The sequence below is a fragment of the Pseudophryne corroboree genome, chromosome 10 (assembly GCF_028390025.1).
Source record: "Pseudophryne corroboree isolate aPseCor3 chromosome 10, aPseCor3.hap2, whole genome shotgun sequence".
Classification (NCBI taxonomy): domain Eukaryota; kingdom Metazoa; phylum Chordata; class Amphibia; order Anura; family Myobatrachidae; genus Pseudophryne; species Pseudophryne corroboree.
The window spans coordinates 144,786,078-144,810,605 of record NC_086453.1 but is presented as its reverse complement, the minus strand read 5'-3'; the positions used below and the strand labels follow the sequence as shown (position 1 = coordinate 144,810,605).

The window sequence follows — 24,528 nt, the reverse complement described above, 5'->3', positions numbered from 1 at the left end:
CAGTGCAGAAATTGCTTCAGTCAGGAGTAATCATTCCAGTACCCCCTGCAAATCGGGGACAGGGTTTTTACTCCAACCTATTTTTTGGTTCAGAAGTCAAATGGGTTATTTTGGCCCATTCTCAATCTCAAAATGCTAAACAAATATATTTGGGTACCAAGGTTCCACATGGAGACGTTATGCTCCATAGTTTTGGCCATGGAGCCAGGGGATTATAATGTTATCCCTGGATATTCAGGATGTTTAGCTACATGTTCCTATAGCACTGTCCCATCAGGTTCGCTATCCTAAGGTTCGCTATCCTCCAGCTGCATTTCTAGTTTCAGGCCCTACCCTTTGGGTTAGCCACAGCCCCCAAAGTATATACGAAGATTATGGTGGTTGTGGCAACTTATCTCCGCAAGCAGGGGATAATTTTTCCATACCTCGATGACCTTTTAATCCTGGCACAATCACAGGAATTGCTTCTGTGCCATCTCCAACAGACAATAACATGTCTGCAGAGGCACGGATGGCTCATAAATTGGGCAAAATTATCTCTGGTGCCGTAACAACGGATGACTCACTTGGGGGCTGCACTGGATTCAGGTCTGCAGAAAGTATTCTTACCTCGGAACAAGATATCCAAGATACAGTCAAAGATTCAGGACTTGTTACACAGTCAGAGGGTATCCATTCACGCAGCTATGCGAGTGATGGGGTTGATGGTATCAACATTCGACATGGTGGAGTATGCACAATTCACCTCGAGGCCTCTGCAGCGCCTGATTCTAGCCAGATGGAATGGAATACATCAGACAATAAAGAAACAGACGATGGTACTTCCAGTAAATGTAAGGAAGTCATTAGCCTGGTGGCTACAGACATCCCATCTAGACAAAGGGAGACCCTTCTGGATATCAGATTGGGAGATCCTGACAACAGATGCCAGTCTTCAGGGCTGGGGAGCAGTGTCTGGAAAATTATGGTTCCAGGGACAATGGACCAGAGAAGAACGTTGCCTGCCGATAAACCTGTTAGAACTTCGGGCCATATACATGGCACTGATTCAGGCAAAGACATTCTTCAGGGAAAACCAGTCCAGATCCACTCGGACAATGCAACGGCAGTAGCGTACCTTAACCATCAGGGAGGAACTCGCAGCCAAAAAGCAATGAAGGAGGTAAGTCACATACTAAAGTGGGCAGAACTCCATCTTCCAGCCTTGTCCGCAGTGTTTGTTCAGGGAGTCCTAAACTGGGAAGCGGACTCTCTCAGTCGACACACTATTCAAGCAAGCAAATGGGCTTTACACCCGGAGGTCTTTCAGACTCTAGTAGACAAATGGGGGTTGCCAGAGATAGATCTCATGGCATCCCGTCTGAACAACAAAGTGCCCGTATACGGGTCAAGAACAATGGATCCCAGAGCGATCTTTGTGGACGCCTTGTCGGTGATATGGGACTTTCATCTGGCTTATCTGTTTCCTCCGATCACCATGTTACCCAGGGTGGCGAGTAAAATAAAGCAAACAAAGGGTGCCGTGATTCTAATAGCTCCGGCTTGGCCCAGAAGGCATTGGTACACAGATCTGCAGAGAATGTCGATGGACGCTCCACTTCTGCTTCAACGTCCAGATCTATTGATGCAGGGTCTCTGTTATCACAGACATCTGGATCGACTGTCTTTGACGGTGTGGCTCTTGAAACCTCTATCCTACAGGCAAGAGGATTCTCTAAACAGGTAACTCAAACAATGCTCAGAGCAAGGAAACCCTCCTCAGCGCATATTTATCATCGAATATGGCAGGCTTATATTCATTGGTGCAATGAAAAGAGGTATGGACCCGAAATAGTTTAGAGTTTCCAGGGTCCTAGCATTCCTTCAGGCAGGAATGGATAAGGGCTTGAGAGTGCCGGTATCTGCACTGACTGTATGGTTCCAAAAGAAAATTGGCAATATACAGGATGTGCATACTTTTTTCCAGGGAATGCTACGCATTCAACCTCCCTTTGTTCCACCTACCGTACCGTGGGACTTATGTTTAGTCCTGAAAGCCCTTCAAGTTGCCCCATTTGAACCACTTAACAAGGTGGATTTTAAAATGGTTGACAGCAAAAGTACTCTTTCTACTGACTATGGCATCAGCTAGAAGAGTATCAGATTTAGGAGCGCTGTCATGTCGTTCCCCATTTCTGATTTTTTATCCAGATAAAGCAGTTCTCAGAACTAGGTCTGGGTATCTTTCGAAGGTGGTGTCTAAATTCCACCTTAATGAAGAAATTGTAGTCCCGGCTTTTCAGGTATCTGAACTTTCTGCGGGAGATGCGTCGCTGGACGTAGTCCGGGCATTAAGGATCTACGTGGATCGTACCAGTGCCATCAGAAAGACAAATTCTCTCTTCGTTCTCAATGGATTTCACAAGAGAGGATGGCCTGCTACTAAACAGACGCTGGCAAGATGGCTTCGAATGACGATTTCAGCAGCATATTCTCAAGCTGATCTCCCTGTTCTGGCTAATGTCTCTGCTCACTCTACTCATAAGGTAGGTCCTTCTTGGGCAGCACAACATGGTGCTTCAGCAGAACAGATATGTAAGGCAGCCACATGGTCTTCCATTAACAGTCCACATTCATTAGACATTATGCTTTGGATACTTTTGCCTCTCATGACGCTGAATTCGGGCGTAAGGTTCTCCTGTCCAATCAGGAGCATCCCCACCGTGGATAACCTGTGGACCCTGCCGGAGAAATATACGTTATGGTAAGAACTTACCATTGATAACAGTATTTCTCCTAAGTCCACAGGTTTCACAGGGATCCCACCCTGACACACCTGATTTGAGGATCCTTCTACTCACTAACCTCTTCCTTCTTGTATCGGAGGGTGTGCATGTGTGTTCTTCTCACCTGATTAGGGCTCTACATGATGCTCTTGCCTTGTGCTTTGGAATACAACTGATTTGCCTGAGCCAGTGGGCGGGATATATGGACGGGGCCATTGCATCCTGGGAGGCCAGAAAGCTTTTGATCGTTTGGTGCCAATCCGCTGTCGCTCCATCATATCCCATTGTTATCCTGTGGAACCTGTGGACTTAGGTGAAATACCGTTATCAACGGTAAGTTCTTACCACAACGTATATTTCTTTTTCAGCCATGGGGGACGTCACAAAGTTGTCCCCTAAGGGAGAGAAGGCTCCCGTGCTGTATGTAGGGCCCTGTGTTCAGAGGGCCACTTAGCTGCCCTATACCATCCTGGTGTGCAGGACTGTTCAGTCAGGGTGAAAGATCAGAGTCCAAAGGTTCAAATGGATGACTCTGAATAGTCCGTAGTCCCAAGGGGCATCCAGTGGAATAAAGGGAGGTTAGATGTGAAGTACCAAAATAGGATTTTAAATACCTACCGGTAAATCCTTTTCTCGTAGTCCATAGGGGATATTGGTGACAGATTAGTACGATGGGATATAGACAGGTCCAAAGGAGCCAGTGCACTTTAAATTTCTTCAACTGGGTGTGCTGGCTCCTCCCCTTTATGCCCTCTCCGACAGGCAGTTATAGGTAAAACAGTGCCTGAAGGAGAAAGGACATACTTGAGAGAAGGAACATAACAAGAAGTGTGGTGAGATTTACACACCAGCACACCATAACATAACCAGGCCAGCAACAGCTGAACAGGTAACACATAACAGAAAACCTGCAGAAAGTCACCACACAGAGGCGGGCGTTCAATATCCCTTATGGACTGTGAGAAAAGGATTTACCGGTAGGTAATTAAAATCCTATTTTCTCTAGCATCCATACGGGATATTGGGGACACATTAGTATGATGGGAACATCCCAAAGCTTCCAGAACGGGCGGGAACGTGCGGAGACTGCTGCAGCACCACCTGCCCAAACTGGGTATACTCTTTGGCCAGGGTATCAAATTTGTAGAATTTCACAAAAGTGTTCTTCCCCGACCAGGTAACCGCTTGGCATAGTTGCAAGGCTTAGACTCCACAAGCAACCGCCCAGGAAGAGCCCACTGACCTTGTAGAGTGGGCCTTCAGAGACTGAGGTACAGGTAAGGCTGCCGACACATAGGCCGGTTGGCTAGTAAGCCTAATCCAGCGAGCAATGGTCTGCTTTGAAGCAGGACAACCTTTTTTCTGCACATCAAAGCACGAATAAGGAATCCATCTTCCTGACCCGAGCAGTGCGCCTGACAAAGATCTTCAAAGCACGCACAACATCCATAGACTCCGGAGGAGGCGAAGCGTCAGAACAGGACGGAACCACAATAGGTTGATTCAGGTGGAATGCGGAAACAACCTTCGGCAGGAACTGCTGTCTAGTCCGGAGCTCCGCTCTGTCCTTGTAAAAGACCAAGTAGGGACTTTTACATGATAAGACCCCCGATTCTGAGACGCGTCTAGCAGAAGCCAGGGCCAATAACATCACTGTCTTCCACGTGAGGTACTTGTCTTCTACCGTCATCAGAGGCTCAAACCAGGAGGACTGTAGAAATTTCAACACTACAAAGCCCAGGGTGCCGTAGGCGGCACAAAGGGAGGTTGTATGTGGAGTACCCCTTGTAAGAAGGTCTGAATTTCTGGCAACACAGTCAATTTTTCCTGAAAGAAAATTGAGAGAGCTGAAATCTGGACCTTAACGGAACCCAGACGTAAGCCCTTATCCACACCAGCCTGCAGGAAACGGAGGAAACGTCCCAAGTGAAACTCTGCAGGCGCATACATGCGTTCATCGCACCAAGAGACATATCTCCTCCAGATATGATGATAGTGTTTTGACGTCACAGGTTTTCTGGCTTGCACCATAGTGGCAACGACTTTTTTGAAAAGCCCTTTGTGAGCTAGGATGTTCCGTTCAACTTCCATGCGGTCAAACAAAGCCGCCGTAAGTCCGGGTAGACGAACGGCCATTGCTGAAGAAGTTCCTTTCTTAGCAGCAGAGGCCAAGGGTCTTCTATGGACATGTCCAGAAGAGCTGCGTACCACGCCCTTTGGGGCCAATCCGGCACAATCAGGATTGCTTGTACTCTGATTTCTGATCTGCTGGAGCACCCTTGGGATCAACGGAATCGAAGGGAATAGGTAGACCAGCCGGTAAGGCCAAGGCGACGTCAACGCATCCACTGCACTCGCCGGAGGGTTTGCGAGCAGTAGCAGCGAAGCTTTTTGTTGAGGTGAGACGCCATCATGTCGATCTACAGGTATCCACACCTGTCGACAATCTGTTGAAACACCTGAGGATGTAATCTCCACTCCCCCGGGTGGAGGTCGTGGCGACTCAGGAAGTCCGCTTCCCAGTTGTCCATTCCTGGAATGAAAATTGCGGACAGCGCTCTTGCATTTCTTTCTGCCCAGAGAAGTATTATTGACACTTCTCGCATGCAGGCCCTGCTTTTTGTCTCTCCCTGTCGATTGATGTATGCCACTGCCGTGGCGTTGTCCGACAGAACCTGGATCGCCTGATCCCTGAGTAGAGGGGAGGCCTGAATCAGAGCATTGTAGATAGCCCGAAGTTCCAGAATGTTGATCGGAAGTAGGCCCTCTTGGGCAGACCAGCACCCCATCCTCTCATGCTCGCATCTGTCGGGAGGAGGATCCAATCCTGAATCCCGAAACATCGACCTTCCAGCAGGTTGGAAGACTGTAACCACAACAGGAGTGAAATCCTGGCCTGGGGTGACAGCTGAATCATCCGGTGCATCTGAAGATGTGAACAGGACCACTTGTTCAGGATGTCCAATTGGAAGGGTCTGGCATGGAACCTTCCGAACTGTATCGCCTCGTACGAGGCTACCATTTTTCCCAGCAATTTTATGCCGCGCTACCATTTTTCCCAGCAATTTTATGCAAAGATGAATGGAAACTCGAGCAGGTCAGAGAACCATGCAAACCATCTCTTGAAGTGTTCTCACCTTGTCCCCTGGGAGGAACACTCTCTGAGCTACAGTATCCAGTTTCATACCCAGAAACCGGAGCCTTTGAGACGGTTCCAGTTGAGACTTCTGTAGATTGAGGATCCACCCGTGGTGAGACAGAAGTTGGATAGTGCGATCTATATGGAGCAGTAGAAGCTCACTGGAACTTGCTTTTATCAGGAGATCGTCCAGGTTAGGGACAATGTTGACCCCCTGGACTCTGAGCTGGGACATCATTTCATCCATCACCTTCGTGAACACCCACGGAGCTGTAGACAGACTGAAGGGCAACGCATGAAACTGATAGTGATCGTTCAGTAGGGCGAACCGCGGATAGGCCTGATGAGGAGGCCAAGTTGGGATATGTAGGTAGACGTCCTTGATATCCAGGGATACGAGGAATTCCTGTTGTTCCAGGCCCGCGATCACCTCTCCCAAAGATTCCATCTTGAATTTGAAAACCTTCAGGTAAGGATTCAAGGACTTCAAATTCAAAATGGGTATCACAGACCCGTCTGGTTTTGGTACTACGAACAGACTGGAGTAGTAACTTTGTCCTTGCTGTAGCAGGGGTACTGGAACAATGACCTGGGACTGGACCAACTTGTTGATGGCCAGTATTAGCATAACACGCATTTCTTCCAAAACTGGCAAGCCTGATTTGAAAAATCGTTGGGGAGGGGCACCGTCGAACTCCAGCTTGTAACCCTGAGAGATAAGGTCCCTTACCCAGGCAGGAACCATCCCAGACGTGGCTTTAGTGACATAACCGAGCTACCACCACGAGATCTCCTTGGGGTGGGTTGGCACCCTCATGCTGAAGACTTTGTGGAAGCTGATCTGGTGCTCTGTTCCTGAGAGCCAGCAACGGCTGATTTCTTAGGCTTACCTCTGGAGCCCCTAGCTGCACTGGAGGCTCCCCGGGCCCTAGAACGAAATCTGGAAGACCGAAAGGACTGAGTAGACAGTCCAGGGCAGGTACGCCTAGCAGGAGGAGCCCCAGAAGGGAGAAACGTGGATTTCCCAGCAGTAGCTTTGGAGATCCATGCGTCCAATTCAGCTCCGAAGAGCCATTCACCTGTGAAAGGAAGAGATTCCACATTACATTTGGAGTCAGCATCTGCCATCCACTGACGCAACCTATGCGTGCAGACACAGCCATAGCAGTGGTTCTAGCATTTATATTGCCAATCTCTTTAAGGAAGTTACAGAGGACTCTTGCCGTGCCCTGAATGTGTTTTAGAAAAGTTACAGTAGTAACCAAGGTCATATCACCCGAAAGACCCTCCTGAATCTGAGTAGCCCATGTATGAATGGCATGTGTCAATCAGCAACCAACAATGACCGGTCTTTGAGCTACACCTGCAGCTATGTAGATAGATTTTAGAGTGGTCTCAATTTTCCTATACCCCGGGGCCTTTACCATAAAAGAGCCCGGAGCAGGAAGCACGGCCTTTTTAGAAAGGCGAGAGACTGAAACGTCTACTGCTGGAGATTCTTCCCAGAATTTCCTGCCTTCAGGGGTAAATGGGAAGGTATTTAAAAACCTTTTGGACACCTGATATTTTTTATCTGGATTTTTCCAGGCTAATTTAAATAAATCATCCAATTCCTTGGAATCAGGAAAAGTGACTGTCAGTTTGTCGAGGGAGGAAAAATGACTGCTGATCAGTAGCGTCCTCCAGGGGGAAAAAATACAATACTTACAATTATAAACACACGCAGACGCACAAGGCTAGATCTATTTAAAGGTCTAACCACGTCTGCGCGTGAATATTAATTCAGGCGCAAGTGCAATATATTTAAATAAAAATTCTTTTGCTTACATACAATGTTTAATATACTTTACTGGTCACCAAAAAATCATAAAAAACTAGATGCAGCTCCCACTTAGTAGTCTGAAGTAATACCGAGTACTGAACACAGATAACATATATAAGAGAGCGCATAAAAGTTTTAAACAATTTTATTATACCTTAAAAGACTATAAAAATGTCTATTTTAACATCAACATATGCATAATATCGCTAAAGAGCCATTGAAACAATGTAATAAGGTGCGTACTGAAATACTGCTACAAAACACATTTCATGCATAAATGTGTCAGTCCATAGTGTTGTATCTATTAACAGCTGCCACTTAATATCCAATTTGGCTTCAGGACTTCTTTTAATTCCACTTGTGTGGCTAGAATAGAACTTAATGTCCCGCACCAAAATATTCTAAATTCTTTATCCACACACAGCTGATATTTAGCAGACCACTTGACTTTTATGGACTGTTGCTTAAGTTCAGATAAGGATATTAGATACTGCAGCAATATTTTCCCTTTATCCGATTTTATTAGGCAGACTGTGGACCCATTGTTGCAGACCTTTTACATAAGCAGACTTAAGTTGGCGTGCAGAGAGATTTTCTCTCATCCACTGGCACATATGATGTAGCGTGTCTATCAACAATTAAAAATGATGTCAATTAGAGAACTGTGTCTCACCTCGCCACGGCCCGGGTAGTATTATCCTCGCTGTTTAGAAATCAGGCCACAGCCGTGGCAGCTTGCCGCTGCATTTTCTCTGCTGCAGCCGTCCGGTTTTCTCCTCACTTGGGCTTATGCAGACAGAGTGTAGTGTGGCTTCCAGCTACAGCGGCGTGCCGCTGAACTTCCCCCGCTGGAGCCGTCCAGCCTCTCCTTGCCGGAACCTGTGTATCCGAGGCGTGGTGTATGGATGTAGCCCGGCGGCGTGCCGCTGGATTTCACCTGCTGGAGCCGTCCAACTTCTCCTCACCGGAGCCCAAGCGGGCAGGATCTGGGTCTTACAGTGGATAACAGTGATGCTAATTCACCAAGCCTGTGGCAATAGGGTCTGTCCCGCAGTCCAATGATTGTTTCAAAGCACAATAGCAGAGTGCGCTTAACGCGTTTCTCCGTTGTAATATTTTAATGGTTTCATCAGAAGGTAACCACCTGTGTTAAGTACACTTCTATTTAAGCAGAGTCTCCTCCAATCAATTACTCTTATTCATTATAAGAGACAGGTGTGCTTCAGGTGTATATGCATATATATTCTTTGTGGCCAGCTAAGTATACTCTCTATCAATGCATTACAGGGACCATGTCCCACATAATTATAATATATATTAAAATTAAAAAGGGAAAATATTGCTGCAGTATCTAATATCCTTATCTGAACTTAAGTAACAGTCCATAAAAGTCAAGTGGTCTGCTAAATATCAGCTGTGTGTGGATAAAGAATTTAGAATATTTTGGTGCTGGACATTAAGTTCTATTCTAGCCACACAAGTGGAAATAAAAGAAGTCCTGAAGCCAAATTGGATATTAAGTGGCAGCTGTTAATAGATACAACACTATGGACTGACACGTTTATGCATGAAATGATACTCTGTTTTGTAGCAGTATTTTAGTAAGCACCTTATTACATTGTTTCAATGGCTCCTTAGCGATATTATGCATATGTTGATGTTAAAAATAAGAATTTACTTACCGATAATTCTATTTCTCATAGTCCGTAGTGGATGCTGGGAACTCCGTAAGGACCATGGGGAATAGCGGCTCCGCAGGAGACTGGGCACAAAAAGTAAAAGCTTTAGACTAGCTGGTGTGCACTGGCTCCTCCCCCTATGACCCTCCTCCAAGCCTCAGTTAAGATACTGTGCCCGGACGAGCGTACATAATAAGGAAGGATCTTGAATCCCGGGTAAGACTCATACCAGCCACACCAATCACACCGTACAACTCGTGATCTGAACCCAGTTAACAGTATGATAACCGTAGGAGCCTCTGAAAAGATGGCTTCCAACAATAAACAACCCGATTTGTTTGTAACAATAACTATATACAAGTATTGCAGACAATCCGCACTTGGGATGGGCGCCCAGCATCCACTACGGACTATGAGAAATAGAATTATCGGTAAGTAAATTCTTATTTTCTCTGACGTCCTAGTGGATGCTGGGAACTCCGTAAGGACCATGGGGATTATACCAAAGCTCCCAAACGGGCGGGAGAGTGCGGATGACTCTGCAGCACCGAATGAGAGAACTCCAGGTCCTCCTCAGCCAGGGTATCAAATTTGTAGAATTTAGCAAACGTGTTTGCCCCTGACCAAGTAGCTGCTCGGCAAAGTTGTAAAGCCGAGACCCCTCGGGCAGCCGCCCAAGATGAGCCCACCTTCCTTGTGGAATGGGCTTTTACAGATTTTGGCTGTGGCAGGCCTGCCACAGAATGTGCAAGTTGAATTGTACTACAAATCCAACGAGCAATCGTCTGCTTAGAAGCAGGAGCACCCAGCTTGTTGGGTGCATACAGTATAAACAGCGAGTCAGATTTTCTGACTCCAGCCGTCCTGGAAACATATATTTTCAGGGCCCTGACTACGTCCAGCAACTTGGAGTCCTCCAAGTCCCTAGTAGCCACAGGTACCACAATAGGTTGATTCATGTGAAACGCTGAAACCACCTTAGGGAGAAATTGAGGACGAGTCCTCAATTCCGCCCTATCCGAATGAAATATCAGGTAAGGGCTTTTATAGGATAAAGCCGCCAATTCTGATACGCGCCTGGCTGAAGCCAGGGCCAACAGCATTACCACTTTCCACGTGAGATATTTCAAATCCACTGTGGCAAGTGGTTCAAACCAATGTGATTTGAGATCCCAAGGTGCCACTTGAGGCACAAAAGGAGGCTGTATATGCAGTACCCCTTTGACAAACGTCTGAACTTCAGGCACTAAAGCCAGTTCTTTCTGGAAGAAGATCGACAGGGCCGAAATTTGAACCTTAATGGATCCTAATTTTAGGCCCATAGACAATCCTGCTTGCAGGAAATGTAGGAAACGACCCAGTTGAAATTCCTCCGTAGGGGCCTTCTTGGCCTCACACCACGCAACATATTTTCGCCAAATGCGATGATAATGTTTTGCAGTTACATCCTTCCTGGCCTTGGGGTAGGGATGACTTCATCCGGAATGCCTTTTTTTTTCAGGATCCGGCGTTCAACCGCCATGCCGTCAAACGCAGCCGCGGTAAGTCTTGGAACAGACAAGGTCCCTGCTGGAGCAGGTCCTTCCTTAGAGGTAGAGGCCACGGGTCCTCCGTGAGCATCTCTTGCAGCTCCGGGTACCAAGTTCTTCTTGGCCAATCCGGAGCCACGAGTATCGTTCTTACTCCTCTCCTTCTTATGATTCTCAGTACTTTTGGTATGAGAGGAAGAGGAGGGAACACATATACCGACTGGAACACCCACGGAGTTACCAGAGCGTCCACCGCTATTGCCTGAGGGTCCCTTGACCTGGCGCAATATCTGTCCAGTTTCTTGTTGAGACGGGACGCCATCATGTCCACCTTTGGTTTTTCCCAACGGTTTACAATCACTTGGAAGACTTCTGGATGAAGTCCCCACTCCCCCGGGTGGAGGTCGTGTCTGCTGAGGAAGTCTGCTTCCCAGTTGTCCACTCCCGGAATGAACACTGCTGACAGTGCTATCACATGATTTTCCGCCCAGCGGAGAATCCTTGCAGCTTCTGCCATTGCCCTCCTGCTTCTTGTGCCGCCCTGTCTGTTTACGTGGGCGACAGCCGTGATGTTGTCCGACTGGATCAATACCGGTTGACCCTGAAGCAGAGGCCTTGCTTGACTTAGGGCATTGTAAATGGCCCTTAGCTCTAGGATATTTATGTGAAGAGACGTTTCCATGCTTGACCACAAGCCCTGGAAATTTCTTCCCTGTGTGACTGCTCCCCAGCCTCTCAGGCTGGCATCCGTGGTTACCAGCATCCAATCCTGAATGCCGAATCTGCGGCCCTCTAGAAGATGAGCCTTCTGTAACCACCACAGGAGAGATACCCTTGTCCTTGTAGATAGGGTTATCCGCTGATGCATCTGAAGATGCGATCCGGACCATTTGTCCAGCAGATCCCACTGAAAAGTTCTTGCATGGAATCTTCCGAATGGAATCACTTCGTAAGAAGCCACCATTTTTCCCAGGACTCTCGTGCACTGATGCACTGACACTTGTCCTGGTTTTAGGAGGTTCCTGACTAGCTCGGATAACTCCCTGGCCTTCTCCTCCGGGAGAAACACCTTTTTCTGGACTGTGTCCAGAATCATCCCTAGGAACAGTAGACGTGTTGTTGGAATCAGCTGTGATTTTGGGATATTCAGAATCCACCCGTGCTGACGTAGCACTACCTGAGATAGTGCTACTCCGACCTCTAACTGTTCCCTGGACCTTGCCCTTATCAGGAGATCGTCCAAGTAAGGGATAATTAATACGCCTTTTCTTCGAAGAAGAATCATCATTTCGGCCATTACCTTGGTAAAGACCCGTGGTGCCGTGGACAATCCAAACGGCAGCGTCTGAAACTGATAATGACAGTTTTGTATCACAAACCTGAGGTACCCTTGGTGAGAAGGGTAGATTGGGACATGGAGATAAGCATCCTTGATGTCTAGAGATACCATATAGTCCCCTTCTTCCAGGTTCGCTATCACTGCTCTGAGTGACTCCATCTTGAATTTGAACCTTTTTATGTAAGTGTTCAAAGATTTTAGATTTAAAATTGGTCTCACCGAGCCGTCCGGCTTCGGTACCACAAACAGCGTGGAATAATACCCCTTTCCCTGTTGTAGGAGGGGTACCTTGATTATCACCTGCTGGGAATACAGCTTGTGAATAGCTTCCAATACTGCCTCCCTGTCGGAGGGAGACGTTGGTAGAGCAGACTTCAGGAACCGGCGAGGGGGAGACGTCTCGAATTCCAATTTGTACCCCTGTGATACTACCTGCAGGATCCAGGGGTCCACTTGCGAGTGAGCCCACTGCGCGCTGAAATTCTTGAGACGGCCCCCCACCGTGCCCGAGTCTGCTTGCAGAGTCCCAGCGTCATGCTGAGGACTTGGCAGAAGCGGGGGAGGGCTTCTGCTCCTGGGAAGAGGCTGCATGGTGCAGTCTTTTTCCCCTTCCTCTGCCCCGGGGCAGGAACGAGCGGCCTTTTTCCCTCTTGCCCTTATAGGGACGAAAGGACTGGGTTTGAAAAGACGGTGTCTTTTTCTGCTGAGAGGTGACCTGGGGTAAAAAGGTGGATTTTCCAGCCGTTGCTGTGGCCACCAGGTCCGATAGACCGACCCCAAATAACTCCTCCCCTTTATACGGCAATACTTCCATATGTCGTTTGGAATCCGCATCACCTGACCACTGTCGCGTCCATAACGTTCTTCTGGCAGAAATGGACATCGCACTTACTCTAGATGCCAGGGTGCAAATATCCCTCTGTGCATCTCGCATATATAGTAATGCATCCTTTAAATGCTCTATAGTTAATAATATACTGTCCCTATCCAGGGTATCAATATTTTCAGTCAGGGAATCCGACCAAGCCACTCCAGCGCTGCACATCCAGGCTGAGGCGATCGCTGGTCGCAGTATAACACCGGTATGTGTGTATATACCTTTTAAGATATTTTCCAGCCTTCTATCAGCTGGTTCCTTGAGAGCGGCCGTATCAGGAGACGGTAACGCCACTTGTTTTGATAAGCGTGTGAGCGCCTTATCTACCCTAGGGGGTGTTTCCCAACGTGCCCTAACCTCTGGCGGGAAAGGGTATAGTGCCAATAATTTATTAGAAATCAGCAGTTTTTTATCGGGGGAAACCCACGCTTTATCACACACCTCATTTAATTCATCTGACTCCGGAAAAACCACTGGTAGTTTTTTCACACCCCACATAATACCCTTTTTTGTGGTACTTGTAGTGTCAGAAATGTTCAATGCCTCCTTCATTGCCGTGATCATGTAACGTGTGGCCCTACTGGACATTACGTTTGTCTCGTCACCGTCGACACTGGATTCAGTATCCGTGTCAGGGTCTGTGTCGACCATCTGAGGTAACGGGCGTTTTAGCGCCCCTGACGGTGTCTGAGACGCCTGAACAGGCACTAATTGATTTGTCGGCTGTCTCATGTCGTCAACAGTTTTTGCAAAGTGCTGACATTGTCACGTAAATCTTTAATTACTACCATCCAGTCAGGTGTCGACTCCCTAGGGGGTGACATCACTAACACAGGCAATTGCTCTGCTTCCACATCATTTTCCTCCTCATACATGTCGACACAATCGTACCGACACCCAGCACACACACAGGGAATGCTCTGATAGAGGACAGGACCCCACTAGCCCTTTGGGGAGACAGAGGGAGAGTTTGCCAGCACACACCAGAGCGCTATATATATACAGGGATAACCTTATATAAGTGTTACTCCCTGTTATAGCTGCTGTATTTATATATTAGCTGCCAATAGTGCCTCCCTCTCTGTTTTACCCTGTTTCTGTAGTGCAGGACTGCAGGGGAGAGTCAGGGAGCCGTCCTTCCAGCGGAGCTGTGAAAGAAAATGGCGCTTGTGTGCTGAGGAGAAAGGCTCCGCCCCCTTCACGGCGGCCTTTTCTCCCGCTTTTTTCAGGAAACTGGCAGGGGATAAATGCATCCATATAGCCCAGGAGCTATATGTGATGCATTTTTTTTAGCCATATAAGGTTTTTATATCGTTTTTATTGCGTCTCAGGGCGCTCCCCCCCAGCGCCCTGCACCCTCAGTGACCGGAGTGTGAAGTGTGCTGAGAGCAATGGCGCACAGCTGCAGTGCTGTGCGCTACCTTATTTGAAGACAGGAACGTCTTCTGCCGCCGCTTTCTCCGGACCTCTTCGCTCTTCTGGCTCTGTAAGGGGGCCGGCGGCGCGGCTCCGGGACCCATCCAGGCTGAACCTGTGATCGTCCCTCTGGAGCTAATGTCCAATAGCCAAGAAGCCCAATCCACTCTGCAGTCAGGTGAGTTCGCTTCTTCTCCCCTTAGTCCCACGATGCAGTGAGCCTGTTGCCAGCAGGACTCACTGAAAATAAAAAACCTATTTAAACTTTTACTTCTAAGCAGCTCAGGAGAGCCACCTAGCTTGCACCCTTCTCGTTCGGGCACAAAAATCTAACTGGGGCTTGGAGGAGGGTCATAGGGGGAGGAGCCAGTGCACACCAGCTAGTCTAAAGCTTTTACTTTTTGTGCCCAGTGTCCTGCGGAGCCGCTATTCCCCATGGTCCTTACGGAGTTCCCAGCATCCACTAGGACGTCAGAGAAATAGAAATTTTTATAGTCTTTTAAGGTATAATAAAATGGTTTAAAACTTTTATGCGCTCTCTTATATATGTTATCTGTGTTCAGTCCTCCAGGGGGAGCTTTACCACATCCTGTATGGCCATTATGAGGGGTTCGATACCCTGTGTAGGGGTGGAATCCTCACTAATGGGATCCCCATCATCCTGTATATCATCAGAATCTGATAGGATTGCAGGCAAAGCAAGTTTTTGTGCACCTGTAGTAGACAGCGGGGGATGGGAAGCATCAGTCTTCGTAGTTAGGCTAGCTACTGCTTGTTGCAGTTCTTGGCTTTTATTGGCATTGGCACTGAGCTGAGATTACATATCCGACATCATAGTTTTTATAGCCCCCAGCCAGGAACGCTCTGGACTCTCCCCAATGTTGTTATCAGCATTTTGTGATGACTGACTACACTGCTCACAGGATATGGAGTCCGATGAAATAGGGGAGAATCTGGCATTACACACACTTCATGACTTATGTTTCACCATAATGAAATACAAAAACAATACACATACAACACAGACTGAATACAAATACAAGCCTGCCCTATTGCATGTGAGAGGAGACACAGAAGAGAGGACACCAGCGCACCCATCGCTGTACAGCCCCAGGGAGACAGTCAGCGTTTTATGTAGTAATCTATAACAGTTATTCTGCTGTACAGAAAATTCCTCAGAGGAATGTAAACTGTGCACTAATAGTGGCTCTCCCCCTCTACACCCAGTACCAGTGATCCTGTGACCGTTTGGAGGAGCTGTACGAGGCTGCTGCTGCTTATGCAGAGGAAGGCACCCAAATGCTGCTGAGCCCGCTCTGATGTTGCTCCGCCCCCTGCTATGGCGCCGAAGCTACTAATAAGTTTTATACTGGTTATGTTTCCACGGGCTGTGTAGCCTCACATAAATGCTTGGTACAACACACCTCCCGCCAGGCTCACGCAGGGGCACTCGCGGGTTCCCCCCAGGAGGGACCCGTACGCCTCACCCACGCTTCTGCCGCACAATGAAGTGGGGCTCCCGATTTGTACTCACCACGATGATCACCTTCAGGCTCTGTCAGGGGTGTGCGGCAAGCTGCGGCTGTGCTGAACAAATAGCCCCTCAGGATGGTGGTTATGCAGCGGTGAAGCGGCTCAGCACCTCATGAGGCCGGTGACCGTCTCCCCCCCCTAACTCCCACGGCGCAGGTATGCTGTTGCCCAAACAGCATACCGAAATAAGTAAAAGTTTAAATGAAATTGAAGAAAAACTCTGGAGCTTCAGAGTGTGCATCCTCTCCTGAGGGCACTTTTTTCTAAACTGCCTGTGGGAGGGGGCATAGAGGGGAGGAGCCAGCACAACCAGTTGAAGAAATTTAAAGTGCACTGGCTCCTTTGGACCCCTCTATATCCCATCGTACTAATCTGCCCCCAATATCCCTTATGGATGCTAGAGAAAGAGAGAAAAGTCTGCACTGCAGGAATAAGAGCATTTTTCTCTGGAAATAGACTGTACCTTGGGGGAAGAGAGATGGAGTACCAATTCCAAATCTTCCCGGCACAAAGACGACGTGTACTGGTGGAAGATTCTGCAGGGAAGCATGGAAATATTCTTTAATAATTATAAATGTGATCATTAATTCAGTTCCCCTATCATGCGATCATTGTTTTTAAGCAAACAAACCTGTTAGTTAAAAGATTTAAACATTTTATGTGGTCAAATTACTATTTTGAAGAAATGTCTTAAAGGGTGACCAGAATCCGAGCTGGAGGAGATGTTTCAAATACTAGGAATTAAAATAAACATAAAAACAAGCCCACTTTCTTTTCGGAAAGTAGACTTTATTGTGAGGCTTAATATCTGACCAGATCATACCACACTTCTTACAAGTGAACTGTCAAGAAAAACCATTTCAGATCACCTATTTTCATTTTAAAGAGAATAATTTATTTTCTTACAACATAATAACCCAACTGCCTCGTTACAAAATGAAGACAAAGAGCACAATAAAAGGAACTTTGGTAGCAGTCTACAGCGGTCTTCAGATAGGACAAATTCTGATTATGTCTATATGGTTACAAATTCTTCAACCAATCCAAGTTGGGCCCAATCTTGTCAGTGGGATGACTGGGGATATCAGGCATGTTTCCATCATCTCGAACTGGAACTGAGGAAAGATTAAAATTGCATACTGTAAATAAAATAAAACTACTTCCAAAATTAATCAAACTTAATTGACCATCTAAAATCCCTCCTCTAGCGTCTGATAAGGTACATATAAAAAGTAATAAAACTGTAATAATAGAACAAACAAATGCATGGACAGAGTGTAAATAGGGGCAACAGAACTGTACCAGGTGGTCTGACTGAGATTCATGTGAGGCCTGTATCCCTTCCAGTGCATTCTGAACATAAAGCATCATCAATACCTGCATTAATATCCAATGCTCTATAGACTTTCACAGCAGCAAAATGGAACACACTAAGGGGTATATGCAATTGCGGTCGAATTCCCGAAATTGTCGAATTTCGGGTATTTATCGCCAAAAAAAAAAATTTTGTCAATGCAATTCAGTGCTTTCCGTCAAAAAAACGGACTTTCAAAATTCGACTTTTTGAAACTCGACTTTTTGCAAATTCGACTTTTCTGCAATGATACAAGTGCTGCAATTCGACAAAAGCATATTCAATTCAAGTTTGGAAATTCGACAGCAGTGCTTTTAGACAGCAAATTCGTCATTTTCAATCCGCCACACTTTGGAGGGTGAAACCAATAAAAAAACTTTAAAACGTTTTTTTTTGTGTTTTTTTTTCGTGGTAATATCAGATCTATTTATATTAGAAGGGATTAGGTACTTGGTTTGTCTTTTTGGGAGGCACAAGTATTATTTATATATTTTTAAAAATTATATATATATTTTTTTTTATAGATGGAATGGTGAAATCCCTGAAAAAAATGGCGTGGGGTCCCCCCTCCAAAGCATAACCAGCCTCAGGCTCTTCGAGCTGGTCCTGGTTCTAAAAATGCGGGGGGGAAATTAACAGGGGATCCCCCGTATTTTTAAAACCAGCACCGGGCTCTGCGCCTGGTGCAAAAAATACGGGGGACAAAACGAGTAGGGGTCCCCCATATTTTTTACACAAGCATCGGGCTCCACTAGCTGGACAGATAATGCCACAGCCGGGGGTCACTTTTATACAGTGCCCTGCGGCCGTGGCATTAAATATCCAACTAGTCACCCCTGGCCGGGGTACCCTGGGGGAGTGGGGACCCCTTCAATCAAGGGGTCCCCCCCCCCAGCCACCCAAGGGCCAGGGGTGAAGCCCGAGGCTGTCCCCCCCCATCCAAGGGCTGCGGATGGGAGGCTGATAGCCTTGGTAAAATGTCAAGAATATTGGTTTTTCCAGAAGAACTACAAGTCCCAGCAAGCCTCCCCCGCAAGCTGGTACTTGGAGAACCACAAGTACCAGCATGCGGGAGAAAAACGGGCCCGCTGGTACCTGTAGTTCTACTGGAAAAAAAATACCCAAATAAAAACAGGACACACACACCGTGACAGTAAAACTTTATTTCATACGTCGACACACACATACTTACCTATGTTCACACGCCGACATCGGTCCTCTTCTCCAAGTAGAATCCACGGATACCTGAAAAGAAAAGATCAATATACTTACCTCAGCCAGGGTCCAGAGATAAATCCACGTACTTGTTAAAAAAAAAAAAACACCGGACACCCGTACCATGCCGGACTGAAAGGGGTCCCATGCTTACACATGGGACCCCTTACCCCGAATGCAGAGAGACCTCTCAGAGTGACAGCTGTCACAGAAAGGTCTCTAAAGCCAATCAGGAAGCGCAACTTCGTTGCACTCACCTGATTGGCTGTGCGCTGTCTGAACTCAGACAGCGCATCGCACAGCTCCGTCCATTACTTTCAATGGTGGGAACTTAGCGGCTAGCGGTGAGGTCACCCGCCGGTCAGCGGCTGACCGCGGGTAACCCCCGCAGACGGCAAAGTTCTCACCATTGAAAGTAATGGAGAGGCTTTGCGATGCGCTGTCTGACAGCTCAGACAGCGCACAGCCAATCAGGTGTGCGCCACGGAAGTAGCGCTTCCTGATTGGCTGAAGGGACTTCAGTGACAGGAGTCACGTGGTGTCCCGGCATTCGGGGAAAGGGGTCTGATGTGAAAGCATGGGACCCCTTTCAGTCCGGTGGTACGAGTGTTCGGTTGTTTTTTTTTTTTTAACAAGTACGTGGATATATCTCTGGACGTGGATGTACCTCTGGACGCTGGAAGGTGAGTATAATTTTTTTCACAGGTACCCTCGGATCGTCGGAGACCGTGGCAGTCGGCGTGTCAACATAGGTAAGTATGTGTGTCGGCAGTGTGTAATAAAGTTTTACTTGTCACGGTGTCTGTGTACTGTTTTTATTTGGGTATTTTTTTTCCAGTAGAACTACAGGTACCAGCGGGCCCGGTTTTCTCCCGCATGCTGGTACTTGTGGTTCTCCAAGTACCAGCTTGCGGGGGAGGCTTGCTGGGACTTGTAGTACTGCTGGAAAAACAATATTCTTGTCATTTTTCTCAAGGCTATCAGCCTCCCATCCGCAGCCATTGGATGGGGGGGGACAGCCTCGGGCTTCACCCCTGGCCCTTGGGTGGCTGGGGGGGGGGGACCCCTTGATTGAAGGGGTCCCCACTCCCCCAGGGTACCCCGGCCAGGGGTGACTAGTTGGATATTTAATGCCACGGCCGCAGGGCACTGTATAAAAGTGACCCCCGGCTGTGGCATTATCTGTCCAGCTAGTGGAGCCCGATGCTGGTGTAAAAAATACGGGGGACCCCTACTCTTTTTGTCCCCCGTATTTTTTGCACCAGCACCAGGCGCAGAGCCCGGTGCTGGTTTTAAAAATACGGGGGATCCCTGCCCAATTTTTCCCCGCATTTTTAGAACCAGGACCAGCTCGAAGAGCCCGAGGCTGGTTATGCTTTGAAGGGGGGACCCCACGCCATTTTTTTTACGGGTTTTTCCCGTTTTTTCAAATCGCGGCAAAATCCGGCAAATCGGCCGTTTTTCGCCCGCGGGACTGTCGAATCCGTTTTTCATTGAATATGGTGAATTCCGGCAGCCACCTGCCGGAATTCACCTGTCGAATTGTGTCGAATTAAAAAAACGGCGAAAATTTGCCGCGATTCGCTGTGAATTGCATATACCCCTAAGGGGGATATCCAATTAGCCCCGGTAATTTACCGGGGCTAATTGTCCCGCCGGGGGCTAGCTAATTAGCCCCGATAAGCCACGGCACACTCCGGCTTATTAGGGATTTTGTTTCACCTGCCTCCGGCAGGCGATGCAGAATCCCCGGAAACAGCCCCGTGTTCGTCCGAAAACGGGGCTGTTTCACACGAAAACACACAGGTTTCACCGAACCTGTGTGTTTTCGGAAGAATGTTTTTTTTGGGTTTTTTGGGTTTTTTTTTTTTTTTTACAGGTGATCTATCTGGATAGGCTGCAAAAAAAATAATAATACAAAAAAAAAAAATTGGTGAAACATCGAAAAAAAAGTCTGAAAAACCCAATGTTTTACCGGGGATAATTGGATATCCCCCTAAATCTGTTATAAATCCTTAATTTTGTTGCATGCCTTATTTTCTTTGTGATGCTTCACCTCTGCCAATCGCCGCAGTCCCTCCCAGTTGCCCTTAATCCCTGAAATTCAACTTTCAACTACTCCATACACACTCCCTCTCATATTCTTTGCTCTTCTGACTGCTGCCTTACCTCCTGCATGGTTAAATCCACCCATGACTGACTCCAGGATTTCTCCCATGCTGCTCATATCCCACTCACTCACCATCAGACTCTCACTCAGCCTCCTCAACTTCAAACATGCTCTCAAAACTCATCTCTTTAGCCTAGACTATAACCACTCTTCCTAAAGCTCTGTACACACAATACAATTATTGGGGGTAAGTTGCCAATAATTTGGAGATCAGACTGATTAATTGTACAATGGGTATGAACAATCATTCTGTCGGATAAGACCACAAATCTCAGCCTCAATCTCCCGATATCGGCCCTCATTCCGAGTTGTTCGCTCGCTAGCTGCTTTTAGCAGCTTTGCACACGCTAAGCCGCCGCCTACTGGGAGTGAATCTAAGCTTTGCAGAATTGCGAACGAAAGATTTCTTTGCAGTTTCTGAGTAGCTCGGGACTTACTCTGCCACTGCGATCAGTTCAGTCAGTTTCGTTCCTGGTTTGACATCACAAACACACCCAGCGTTCGCCCAGACACTCCCCCGTTTCTACAGCCACTCCCGCGTTTTTCCCAGAAACGGCAGCGTTTTTCCGCACACACCCATAAAACGGCCATTTTCCGCCCAGAAACACCCACTTCCTGTCAATCACACTCCAATCATCAGAACGAAGAAATTTCTTCGTTAAGCCGTGAGTAAAATACCTAACTTTTTGGCAAATTTACTTGGCGCAGACGCACTGTGAACATTGCACATGCGCAGTTTGCGACAAATCGCTCCGTTGCGAAAACCACTAACGAGCGAACAACTCGGAATGAGGGCCATCGACCAGTGCGTGTGTGCGCAATCTCAATAATCTGACCATATGTCCAGGTGTAAAAATAGGATTTTAATTACCTACCGGTAAATCCTTTTCTCGTAGTCCGTAGAGGGTACTGGGGTTCCATTTAGTACCATGGGGTATAGACGGGTTCACTAGGAGCCATAGGCACTTAAAAAATGTGATAGTATGGGCTGGCTCCTCCCTCTATGCCCCTCCTACCAGACTCGGTCTAGGAAACTGTGCCGAGGAGACGGACATACTTTGAGAGAAGGATAGATAAGGAAAGTGGTGAGATTACGAACCAGCACACACACAAAACAGAGGAAAGCTATGCTAACCCAACTTTAAACAGGAACAGCAACAGCTGAACCAACAATACTTAACCAAGTAACAGTGCAGGGAGAACGAAGCACCGGGCGGGTGCCAGTATCCCCTACGCACTACGAGAAAAGTATTTACCTGTAGGTAATTAAAATCCTATTTTCTATTACGTCCTAGAGGATACTGAGGTTCCATTTAGTACCATGGGGTTGTACCAAAGCTCGCAAACTGGGTGGGAGAGTGCTGAGGTTCCTGCAGAACTGATTGACCAAACTGAAGGTCCTCAGAGGCCAAAGTATCGAACTTGTAGAACTTAGCAAACGTGTTCTAACCAGACCAAGTAGCCGCTCGGCATAGCTGTAAAGCTGGGACAGCCGCCCAGGAAGAACCCACCGACCTAGTAGAGTGGGCCTGTACAGATTTTGGAACCGGCAAACCTGCCGTGGAATAAGCATGCTGGATAGGGAACCTGATCCAGCGTGCAATTGTCTGCTGTGAAGCAGGACACCCAATTTTATTGGGGTCATATAGAACGAACAGTGGGTCGGAATTCCTGTGACGAACTGTCCTCTTTACGTATACCTTCAAATCCCTCACAACATCCAAAGACATTGAAGTAGCGGAAGTGTCGGTGATAACCGGAACCACAATATGTTGGTTGATGTGAAACACAGACACCACTTTAGGAAGAAATTGCTGACGAGTTCTGAGTTCAGCTCTGTCCTCATGGAAACTTAAATAGGGGCTCTTGTGAGACAAAGCCCCCAGCTCCGACACACGTCTTGCTGAAGCCAAGGCCAGCAGTGTGATGGTCTTCCGCGTAAGATATTTTATGTCCACCTCCTGTAATGGTTTAAACCAGTCCAATTGGAGGAACTGGAGCACCAAATTGAGATCCCAAGGTGCCGTGCGAGGCACAAAGGGAGGTTGGATGCGCAGAACACCTTTCAAAAACGTCTGGACCTCAGGGAGAGAAGCCAATTGTTTTTGAAAGAAAATGGACAAGGCTGAAATCTGGACTTTTATGGGGCCCAGACGTAGGCCCACATCCACACCTGTCTGCAGAAAAAGCAGGAAACGTCCCAGGTGAAATTCCACAGCAGAATATTTTCTGCTCTCACACCAAGAGACGTATTTCTTCCAAATACGGTGGTAAATGTTTAGACGTTACCTCCTTCCTGGCTTGGATAATCAACTTTGTTAGGGATCCCTCTTCTGGCTAGAATCAGCCGTTCAACTTCCATGCCGTGAAACGTGGCCGCCGTAAGTCCTTATAGACGAACAGGCCCTGTTGCAGAAGGTCTCGCGAAGAGGTAGAGGTCACGGATCTTCGAGGAGCATCTCCAGAAGGTCAGCGTACCAGGCCCTTCTTGGCCAGTCCGGAGCAATGAGTATTGCTTGAACCTTTTCCCTTTTTATTATTTTTAGAATTCTTGGGATCAGAAGAAGTGGAGGAAATACGTACACCATCTGATAGACCCATGAAGTCGTCAGAGCGTCTACCTCCACTGCCTGTGGGTCTCTCCACCTGGAACAATACCGCTTCAGCTTCTTGTTGAGACGAGAGGCCATTATGTCGATTTGTGGATATCCCCACCGACGTGTCAAGCACCTGAACACTTCCGGGTGAAGGCCTTACTCCCCTGGGTGCAGGTCATGTCTGCTGAGGAAGTCTGCTTTCCAGTTGTATACTCCCAGAATGAAGACCGCTGACAACGCCACAGCGTTTTTTTCTGCCCAAAGGAGAATTATTGACACCTCTGACACTGCTGCTCTGCTTTTCGTTCCGCCCTGTCGGTTTATGTATGTCACTGCCGTCACATTGTCCGACTGGACCTGAATGGCCAGATCATGAAGGAGATAAGAGGCCTGCAGAAGGGCGTTGTATATGGCCCGAGTTCCAGAATGTTGATTGGAAGGATGACTTCCTGACTTGACAATCTTCCTTGAAACTGCACTCCCTGGGTGACTGCTCCCCAACTTGAGGCTTGCGTCCGTGGTTAACAGGATCCAGTCCTGAATTACGAACCTCCGACCCTCGACGAGGTGAGAAATCTGTAGCCACCACAGAAGGGAGATTCCTGGCTTTTGGCGACAGACGTATCCTCTGGTGCACATGAAGATGCGATCCGGACCATTTGTCCAACAGATCAAGCTGGAGGGGTCTTGCATGAAACCTTCCATATTGAAGCACCTCGTACGAGGCCACCATTTTCCCCAGAAGGTGAATGCATAGATGCACAGATATCCGGGTTGGCTTCAGGACATTCCAAACCATGGACTGGATTACCAAAGCCTTTTCCAACGGAAGGAACACTTTCTGCGACTCCGTGTCCAGTATCATTCCCAAGACTGGGAGCCTCCGTGTTGGCTCTAGGTGAGATTTCGGAAGGTTCAGAATCCACCTGTGATCCTGGAGAAGTTTGGTTGAGAGACCAATGCTGTTCAGCAACCTCTCCCTGGACGGCGCCTTTATCATAAGATCGTCCAGATACGGAATTATGTTCACTCCCTGATTGCGGAGTATAAACATTATCTCTGCCATCACTTTGATGAACACCCTCGGTGCCGT

The 24,528-nt window shown here is 47.6% G+C and overlaps 1 protein-coding gene across 1 annotated transcript in view; it reads right to left on the bottom strand.

Annotated features, from left to right (window-relative positions):
* Positions 1 to 16,971: 16,971 nt before the first annotated feature.
* Positions 16,972 to 24,528, bottom strand: part of NDUFA3 (NADH:ubiquinone oxidoreductase subunit A3) — a 37,221-nt gene continuing 29,664 nt past the window's right edge. The window contains exon 4 of the mRNA XM_063941648.1: positions 16,972 to 17,214. Coding sequence (XP_063797718.1) covers positions 17,123 to 17,214 — 92 coding nt within the window. The 3' untranslated portion in view covers positions 16,972 to 17,122. The remainder of the gene's footprint in view (positions 17,215 to 24,528) is intronic.